The sequence below is a fragment of the Cyanistes caeruleus genome, chromosome 1 (assembly GCF_971803275.1).
Source record: "Cyanistes caeruleus chromosome 1, bCyaCae1.hap1.1, whole genome shotgun sequence".
Lineage (NCBI taxonomy): Eukaryota > Metazoa > Chordata > Aves > Passeriformes > Paridae > Cyanistes > Cyanistes caeruleus.
In genome coordinates, this window is record NC_141701.1 from 63,001,189 (window position 1) to 63,011,552 (window position 10,364).

At 48.0% G+C, this 10,364-nt stretch overlaps 1 protein-coding gene across 1 annotated transcript; it reads right to left on the minus strand.

The window, feature by feature from the left end:
* Window positions 1-4,551: 4,551 nt before the first annotated feature.
* Window positions 4,552-10,259, minus strand: IRX1 (iroquois homeobox 1). Its single transcript, XM_086895858.1, has 4 exons — window positions 9,945-10,259; window positions 6,240-7,257; window positions 5,578-5,650; window positions 4,552-5,195 (listed from the first exon to the last, which is right to left on the minus strand). Exons 1-4 carry the CDS (start codon window positions 10,206-10,208, stop codon window positions 5,138-5,140), a joined length of 1,413 nt encoding a protein of 470 aa, XP_086751984.1. The 5' UTR covers window positions 10,209-10,259; the 3' UTR covers window positions 4,552-5,137.
* Between the last annotated feature and the right edge of the window lie 105 nt (window positions 10,260-10,364).

Sequence of the window (10,364 nt, forward strand, 5' to 3'; positions counted from 1 at the left end):
GCTTTTCTTTACATCTCGCCTTTTAAGGACACTGGGGAATTGAAAAAAGTATAAAAACAAACAAACAAACCAAAATTAACCGTACCACGATAGCATTGGAACTAGCCGGGTGATGGAGACGCCCTTTACGGCCTTCCCTCGCCAGCCACAGCGCGCTTGCTCAGGCCCAAGGCACACCCGGGGCCAGCCTGAGCCCCATTCCCGCCCCGGGGTGCCCATCCCTCAGGGCGGGCACCGGCAGCCCGCCTCTCCTCCGGGGCCAGGCGGCCCGCGCGGCTCTTCCGCCGCTGCCCGATGGGCTGATGGAGGCGGGGAGGGGGCAGAGCCCGGCAGACCCTTCCCCGGGGCCGGCCGGCGGTGGGCGCGGGCGGGCGGACGGGGACCCGAGTCGGCGGGAGCCCCGCCGGGCAGGACTACTGCCGGCCCCGCGCTGTGCCCCGCCAGCCGCCGGGTGGTTTCAATACGAGCCTGTTTAACAGGGGGCCGATGGCCGGCCGAGGCGCGGAGCCACGGCTGCTGCCGGCCCCCGCCTCCCCGCCCCCGCCGCTCCGCGCTCTTTGTAATAGTCTCATCTACAAGGACGATTGAAACTTTATAGTGCATGATTCATAGAGCGGGGCTGGCGCTCGGAGCCGCGGCGCATATTACATTAATCAGTGTCAGGCCACTAAAACAGAGATATGAATATGAATTCTCCATATTGCAGGGGAGATAAATGTGCTTGTGAATAATTGATCGGCTCCCATGAAAAAAAAAAAAAAAAAAAAAAGGAAGAAAAAAAGTTAAAAAAAAAAAAAGTTAAAAAAAAAGGCTGGGAAAAACATGGTCATACCATGAAAGTTAGCCGGAGATCGAACGAGCCCCGCGACCAGGGCCGGTGCGGAGCTGCCGGCGGGCGGGGGCAGCCTCAGCCCGCACGGCGCCCCCGCCCCAGCTCCGCAGGTCGCTGCTGTCGGCGACGGCTCCGGGGCCGCTCCAGATTCAGAGAGAGTGCATCAAAAACTCAACCAAAGCAGCAAGAAGGGATGACAGGAGCCGGGAACGATAACAATCATAGGAACGAGCCAGTTCTGAGTACACACACCCTACTAATTTTCTTCTTCCCTTTCTCTGGGCGCTTTTTTTTTTTTTTTTTTTTTTTTTTACCTAGTTAAAAATAGTCCTTTTTTTTTTTTTTCTTTCAGAATAAAACAGAAAAGGAATAAAAAATGAGGCATGCATACCAATCAGCGTGTTTCATAACTACGTCTCTGTGACAAAGCCAAATCCCCGTAAAGCTGCCGTTTGCTTTTAATCTGTTTTGGCAACTGCGAATTTCTGAGTTTGCTGAACTCGAGATTATATCAACTTTTCAGTGTTCTTTCTTTACAGATTTCTGCCATTCTTCTGTTAATTCTAAGTAAATAATAAGAAAAACAAGACTTTTTTTTTTTTTTACTAGAGGAGGATGGAGGATTATGCAAACGTGTAGAAAAGGCGTCTTCTGGCAGCCTTTTAAGTAGCACGAAAATGTATCCTGGCACTCGGTTGTTGTGCTAAAAGAAGTATTACTCCTTGTAGTTCCCATTCGATTCAATGCAAATTTTCTTATTGACTTTATTTATCAGGTTGGGGAACCGTCATCATTTTTTAAAAAAAAAAAAAAAAAAAAAGGTAGGAATCTAGTACTTTCCAATTTACTCTTATCAGCTCGAAGCATTCCCAATTACGGCAAATCGTTTAGCTTAAGCTTCTTTGTTATTCTCCCTGCACTCTGGTATTTTCTGGTATACATCTGCTGGGGTGGGTCTCGATGAAAATATGACACAAAAACTACAAATTATTTTCCTGCCAGGGTGACGTAAACGATCATTCCTAGCACGGTTCACGTGACAAGCGAAACCTCGGGATTATGAAGCTCCCGCTCCTTCCCGAAGCCGGCGCGGGGGCTCCCGGCGGCTGGGGGCGGTGTGGGGGCGTCCCGCCCGGCCCGGGCCCCGCACCGCGCCCGGGCAGCCTCCGAGGGCTCCGTGCGGTAGCGCAGTGACCACCCGTGCACGTCCTCTCTGTCTGAAAGTTCCCGCGGGAGAAATGGCCACCTCGCTGTGGCTGGCCGGGGAGGGAAAGGCGATCAGCCTGCTCCCCCAGGTGCCGAATAGGCTGAGGCAGCGGCCTTCGGGGAGTGCTGGGCACCGAGGCACGCAGCCACGCCGGGGCTTTTCTGACTTAAACAACACGGCGTTTCTCAGCTGGCCTCAGGACTTTTCGGTTTTCCCTTTTTTGAGGGAAAGCCACTTGCACTCCTGTCCAGAAAACTTTGGGAGTGGCGAGAGCACGCTCCGTCCGAGCAGGCAGCCCCTCCAGCAGCCGGCATGCGGCTCCCAGGCCTCCCCCGCCTCGGGCACAGCCGCAGGGGAGGCGGGAGCCGGGAGCTTCATCCCATCCCCGGCAAACGCTCCGGGCGCGGTGGAGAAAGACGGAGCGGTGCTGACCCCGCGGGGCTTCATGACCCCGATCCCGGTATAACCCTCAGCTGTTTGGGGAGGGAAGCGTCACAATTAGCGTTGCTGGAGGGGAAGAGGTGGGAAATTCGAATAAGCAGATGAGGAAAAAAAAAATAAATAAAAAATCCAGTTGTGCGGCTTGAGTCAGCTCTAGAGATGCTGAGGCTTCCAAAGGAGGAAAACTGCCAACCAGATAACTACTGGGAATTATCACTCTCCGGAGGATAATCAGAATTGTAAGCGCACTCCGGAGGATGCTGTTGGCTTTCTGGCCGCATTAAAGGCGGGCAGCCTCCACCTCTCCGCCCCAGCCGAGCGGAGCCGCGGGCCGGGCGCGGGGACGGCGCCGCCCGCCGCCCACAGAGGGCGCTGCGAGCCTGCCCAAAGCGCGGCCCGCGGCTCCGCTCGGATCCGCTCGGAACCGCTCGGATCCGCTCGGAACCGCTCGGAACCGCTCGGAACCGCTCGGATCCGCTCGGAACCGCTCGGAGCCGGGTGCCCGCTGACAGGCGGACAGAGCAGCCGGCACACGCTCGCTCTCCCCCGCTCCCCACAGCCCGAGTCCCTGCCGAGGTTCCTGTGTGTGCCACACGGGAATCCCCGCTCCGCTCCCCCCCGGACGGTCCGCGCTCGCTCCGCCGCTCCCAGAGCATCCCGGCGCGCCTTTTAGGTGCCGTCTCCACCTTGGAGGAGCGGAGCCGGTCCGTGACAGCAAAGCGCTCGGTCCCCGGCGGCTGCGGCACCCCGGGCGGCCGGGTTGCTTGAGGACGGCCGCGTCCCCCGAAAGGAATTTGGGAAGCGGGGCGGGACTGAGGCGATTTCATCTGAATTGATATGAAAGAGACAGCAATTGCATCAGGTTTACATCAGCAGTGACCTGATGCACCGTTAAGGTCTACAAGCTTGAAGACTTTTTTTCTTTCTTTTTTATTTTTAAATACGTCTTCCCTTTCCCCGAAGGCTAAATTACTCTAGTTTGGTAAAAAGCGCAATGTTCTCTTTTGTTGGAACAGTTACCAACAATTACCAATGCGAGACTGTCTGTGATTTGAGAAAAGGGAAAAAAAAAAAAAATACACCAAAACAACTGAAAGCCAAAATACAAACTATTTGATGTTATGCTAGGAACTGCAGGATGTCAACATTAGCCTCTTACCAGAGACTCTCCTTCAGATATTCCACACAAAATCTATTTTGCCTGACCTGTTTCTCTGCTCCATCAGAAAAATGCAAAATGTAGGAGCACACAGCCTCCACCGCTTTGCCAACAGATCTCTAAGCCATAGTTTACCGAGGCTGCTCTTTGATTGAGATGATTTTGCAGCTAAATCAAGATCAATATTCTGATCTCTGACAAGAATTTTATTAATATTTTATTTGAAAATCTCATCTTGTTTCCGACAAGTCCTGGTTTGAGGTTGGCTTAGTTTGGATAGGGCGTCACCGCATTATTTCTTAATGACTTTCCCAGCTGCTTCTTTCCATTTTCCACCATCAACAACCATCTGGTATCTTATTAGCACCTCAATGCTCATTTAGTGTTCTCATTTAAAAGAAAAAAAAAAAGAAATAAACACTAAAAATATTACACATTTTAACGGACCCTCTTTGGAAGATTAATGTCTTTATAAAACGATAGATCCTGTCTCTCAGTCTATTTTCAACCAGCAGATCGGAATCGCAAAACTTTCTTCTAAGATTTCTAAGATATGCAAGAGCTGACTTTTTTCTTCTTCTTCCTACTAAGATTGTATTTAATGTCACAGGAATAATCTTTCACTGTTATATTTCCTCTGTGTTTATTCAAGGCACATATCTCTACAAATAATTATTTTTCCTTAACTATGATATTTTATTTTTTTTTTCATCTTGAGTAGGAATATATACCAAAGCACTAAAGCTCTTGATCCAATTTAGCAACCAGTTTGGACAGCAAAGTTATACACTAGGGAACTGTGAGAAAACTTGTCCCTTTCAGTTTTAAGAAACTATTTTGTAGCATAAGTGGAAGTCAGATCCATTTATGTCCGGAAAGTGGGTACTACAGAACGCGTCTCAATCACCACAATTGAAAAAAATAACTTTAATATTACTAAGGCACGAGCCAGCTTCACTCAACTTCCTAAATCTGCGTGAATGAGAAAGGAAGCTCGCAGCTTGTTTTCAGAAAAATACTTTGGATTTCATACTTTAAGTTTCAGTTACCTAAAGAAGGAGACTTGACTTTTTGGAGAGCAAATTATAAATGTTTGAATAGATTTGTAATATATGTATAAGATCTGTAGCAACAGAATACATACCTGAAGAGAGCTCATAATTTCATTTAGTTTATTAGACAAAAATATATGATTTAGACAAGTTTTGCTGACGTGTTATTTACAATCTGAAATCACTCTATATACAGAAAAAAGAAAACCACAAACACATGGAAAACATTTACCAAACAAATAATCCAAGAATGGTTAGAATAACACGATCTGAAATGGTACAATGAGGAAGGGGATCCATCTACAGATTTGTGTAATGCTTTTATGGATTTGCACCACCTTATTGCAAAAAGAGATTGATGGGAGTTGTTTATACCGTTTCCTTTTTTTTCACTCTCTCTGTCCTTAATACCAGTCTCTGTAACATTTTTTCACCAAATCATTTAATCAAGCAGAAGGGAGAGCTGTTAAAATTCTCGGTGTTCCCTCTTGCTGAGCCAAAGAGCTGCAGGGGAGGAAGGGAGGAAGAAAAAAAAAAAAAGACGTAACATTCTTACATTCTTTCAGGAAAAAAAGTTGTTTTTTTTTTAATTACCTGTCTATTGCTATAATATCTTAGTAATAGAGAATGGCACAAAAATCATTGTCTCTGGTGTAATTAACACAAGATCTTTGAGATCTGTTAAGTTTTAGAAAAGTTACAGTCTGGCTATGTACAATTGCAATTTAGTCTAAGTTTGGAAAGATTAGAGCAACTCCTGTGCTGTTCTCATTGTCTGTATGTATTATTATGGTGATGATTAGGTGTTATAATTAGTCTTTATTATTCAAACGCTCTGCTCCACATAAGTAACATTCCTACAGTGAAAACAAACAAACAAACTCACTTGTCACGGACAGGCTGGAAGGGCGATTTTAGCGGCTGGGGTGGGGAGTCAGTTCTTGGTACATTTTCTCTTTCTAGAAGGAGACAAAAAAAAAAAAAAGAAACAAAACAAAACAAAAAGAAAAGAAAAGAAAAAAAGCAAAAAAAAAGCCAAACAAAAACAGGAGAACCATTTTAGAATAACAACAGCAAGAATCTGGACACTATGCAAAGAACACACTTCCCTCTCACCCTCCTGTTCAGACGTGTACAGATACATGTGTATGTGTGTACAGCACTATACTACTCTACTTTCAGTATTTAAGTAGTCTGCAAGCTTTCCTTGACACATTTTTTGCTGTCATTGAAATTATTGGGAGATGAGGGAAAGGAAGGCTCATGAAAGAGAGAAGGAAAGCTCAAACCTATACGTTTCACTGCGCTCTTCCTAAATTTTCATCTTACACGATGGGCGTATAGGGTGAGGATGTAATAGGCCGCATGAAACGTGCTTAATGTATGTGACCAACACGCTGGGTAGGGGGCCGGAAACCAACGCTAGAGTAAACTGCAGCTCCATTAAAAGCAATCAGTTACACCAGTGTGACACCATTCCTCAAGGAGAAGTTCATGTGCATGTGTTGGGGGGTGGAGGGAGAGGTGGAAGGCTGATACATTAATTACCTATGTGTTTGGGACTGGTCCTCTCTGAAGGTTTTTCGCTGCTTAGAGCTCCCAGGGTTGCTGTTAAAACAGAAGACTGTTGCTGGGCCTGGATGTGGTGATTGTGATGAGCAGCATGGTGGTGATTTACTCCCAAAAAGGACCTCACATTTAGAAGGGAACTCTGAGTGAGGAAAGCCCCATTTGTCCAGTTGTGAAATTTGCCAATCTGGCATGTGTAGAGTCCATGGCTAGGGAGAAAAGCAGGGTGCTGAATCTGAGAAGAAGTGTGGTTAACCTGGGGAGGAGGGGGAGGAGGAGGAGGAGAAGATTTCAGGGCACCATCAGGACTGGTTGCCGTCTCTGCCAAAGACCAAATCTTGGGTTTGCTGTGGGATGGCATCTGTAAATTGTTCGGTCCCCCAGGACTGATGATTCTCGTGCTATTGTCAGAGGCCTCCTTCACCATGGCCAGCGCATCTTTGGGTTTCAGCCCTTCAGACCCTGACAGTGCCAAATCCTTCTCCTTTTCTAAGTGCTCCTCTTCACTGCTTTGTCTCAGGAGCTCGGGCTTCTCCTCCTCTTCCTCGTTGCTCTGCTCCCCATCATTCTCATCGATTTTATCTATATCTATGCTCTCCAGGTCAATTTCCTCATCATCTTCATTCTTCTCGGGGTCCCCCTCATTGTCGCTTCCAAAGAGGTTTGCATCTTCTTGGTCCTTACTCCTGGAGCCCCAGGTCACCTTGTTCTCCTTCTTGAGCCGCCGGCGGGCGTTGGCGAACCAGGTGGAGACCTGGGTGAGGGTCATCTTGGTGATGATGGCCAGCATGATCTTCTCGCCCTTGGTGGGGTAGGGGTTCTTGCGGTGCTCGTTGAGCCATGCCTTGAGGGTGCTGGTGCTCTCCCGGGTGGCGTTTTTGGGCCTCCCCGGGTCCCCGTATTGGAACTGTCCGTAGGGATAATAGCCGGGGGCAGTGTGGGCAGCAAAGGTAGCAGGGTGGACACCCGGATTATCTTTCAGCTCGTACTGGGAGCCCTGCAACACATTCAGACAAGCGGAGAGGAAAAAGCACATCAATTATCTCGTTAGCGTCTCTAACAGACCTGAATAGGCTACTCCGGGAGCCGGAACACGCCTTTCAGCGGTGCAAAGGGTCTTCACAGCCAAATTCGGCCCTGCCCGCTCCAGGCTCTTCACATTTCCAGGCTCTCTTACAGAGAGGCATTCCCAAATGATTCCCCCTTCTTACGGGGAAAGGAAAGAGAGATCGCACCCACTTGACAGACGTTATCAATATTTTCTCCACAAACCAAACCAAACCAAACGACGGAAACGCAGCAACTTCGCCTTGGCCTCGGCGAGACAATTTACTGTGCCCTTGAAATTATCAGGCACATAGAACAGGTACTACATCGCAGTTACAAACTAATGCCCGTGCACAGTGCCGCATTTATCTGCAAAGTATCCAGGAGGGTGTTAGAAATGCATGCAGAGCGTTCTTTACTTTTGCTCCTAGTGAAACGAGACTGGGGAGATGAATGCACAACTTCAGTATGAAGAGACTTAGGATGTGAAAGATTTTCCACACACATGCCAACACCACCATCCCCGCTCCCCAAATCATACACCAAGGTTCTGGAGTAAAACATTAACTTCTAACTGTTATAAGAGCCTTTAAACTCCGAAATGAAAACTGATCCACGCATTGTAGAATATGGTTACGTGGACACTTTATCTCATAAGTTTTACTTTGATCTGCAGAGTAAACACAAGTTGTTTACAAGCGTTTAGAGGCGGTGATTTATTTGCAATCAATATTCTTTTTATCATCAGTAGTAAAACACAGCAAGTCAAATTATCCCATCAGGTGTTTTGGTAAATAACATTTTATCTTTCTAGCAACCTCATTAGGCCCCATTATTACCGCAAATTGTCCAGATATTAACCTAATATTTTAGTTCGTGATTCACAAATGTTCAGGTATTTAGAATTTATTTCAAAATATCACCGCCATGGTTAATCACTGTAATAAAATACAAGAACGTAGGAAAGTAGGAATAGGAACTGTTCCAAAATAGCTAACATTTCAAGCAGTTTTCTATCTTTATTTCTTCTATTATGATCTCGCCTTTTTTTCTTTTTATTTTTTTTTCTCTTTTTTTTTTTTTTGCCTAGTCCAGAAATGTATTCTTCATATTACTATGTCATAATTTATGTCAGCCTTAGAAATGGACCTCTTCAAAATGTTTGCAAAGAAACTAATTTAACTTTGTCAAACAGTTAAGAAGGATCATGTATTTTAATTTCATGCACACCGCTTATACACAAAGAGTAGCCCGATGTAATTTTTGTAATGTGTTACAGAGTAGGCTTTCTGCACTTCCTTTATTCTGCTGTCTTTTGTTATTGTTGCTGAAATGATATTTTTGTGTAAACTCTGTTGGGAATTCTTTTGAAGAAGCCACTTGTAAATCACTCATTGCTTCTGTCTCAACTTTTACTGCATTTCCAAAATCAAGGTTAAAAAAAAAAAAGTAGGAAATGCATACTGTTAAAAGTGACTTTATACGAAATGTTCGCAGTACAAAAATGATCTGTTTTCAGATGCTCTCCCTTGTTCAACAGTGTATTTTCCTATTTGTATACATCATATGTACTAAAAACCCTAAAAAGTTATGCATTGCATGCATTCGGTTATAAATAGTCACACTTTTATGTGTCAGGGGGGAGAGAAAAGAGGAATATTTAAAAAATGAAGTGGAACCTACGCGTAGCACCGCCGAGAATTTTGGTAATGCTAGCAACGAAAACGTTTCGTTTTCGAAACTACACCAGATAGAAAAACAGTTAGTTTTAAAAAGAAAAAATATGTTTCACTTTCTAACTGTTACATTCTTAAGAAAACGTGAAATTAATCTGGAGGACAGTCTGGGTGGTGACAATTTCTCTCAGAATTAAAGCCGATATGCGTTTCTGCCTCGATGCCTGTAATGGGATGTGGATGCCCACTTTCGCTTCATGCAAATCCCATCTATGATACCCGCCATAATCAGAGTATGAAAAGTTCAAGGAACAGAGCGGGACATTTTCAAGGCTTAAGGAAAATGCCTCGAAATAAACGGACGCCCCTGGTACCGACACTTTGGCCTTTCGGACGGAACCTGTTTATTGCTCAGCGGCAAAGAAAAGTACCAAGAGGAAAGAGGAGCGCGCTGGAAAGCCCAGTGAAACAGCAGGACCGACAATATCACCCGTCAACAACACCACCAATAACAACAAAGAAAGAAAAGAAAACAAAAAATAGCCGAGTTGCTAGGGAAAGCCGACAATACGGAGGCAGGAGCTCTGCCACTGCCAAGAAAAACTCGGAGGAGTTTTGCCCGGCTGGAGCTACGACGAGGATGGGGGGCTTCGCTTGCAGACGGAGCCCGCGACCGCCAGCCCCTCTCTACCCCGCACACCCGTCGACAGCCACGCTTCCCTCTCCACGGCGGACCCCTCGCCGGGCGTGAGCCGCCGCCGCAGCCGCCCCGCCGCCCCCGCGCTGGGCTCCGCAGCCTCCGCCCGTCCCCGGCTCCCCCGGCTCCCCCGCTCCCCGGCTCCCCGGCTCCCCCGGCTCCCCCGGCTCCCCCGGCTCCCCCGGCTCCCCCGGCTCCCCCGACCTCCGCGGCCGCTCTCGGCGGGCCCGGGCAAGCGCGGGGGGCAGCGCGGTGCTCACTCACCATTTGGGAGAAGAGGCCGAGGTCGGCGGTGTAGGGCAGGAAGGCGCTGTAGTTGGGGGCGCTGTAGGGGCTGGCGTACATGCCCAGCACCGAGGTGACAGCGGCCGAGCCGCTGCCCAGCTCGGCGCCCGCGGGCCGGCCCGAGGCGGCAGCGGCGGCGGCGGCGGCGGCGGCGGCGGCGGCCAGCACCCCGGGCCGGTCACTCCCGTACACGGCCTGGCTGGCGCTGAGATACTGCGGGTAGCCCAGCTGGGGGAAGGACATCTCCGGGGCACAGAGGCGGCGGCGGCAGCACTGGCGGCAGCAGCAGAAGCGGCAGAGATATAAAAAAAAAAAAAGAGGAGGGGGAAGGGGGGGGGGGGGGGGAAGGAATTATACCAAAAAAAAAAAAATAAAAGAAAGGGGGAGGAGGGAGCCTGC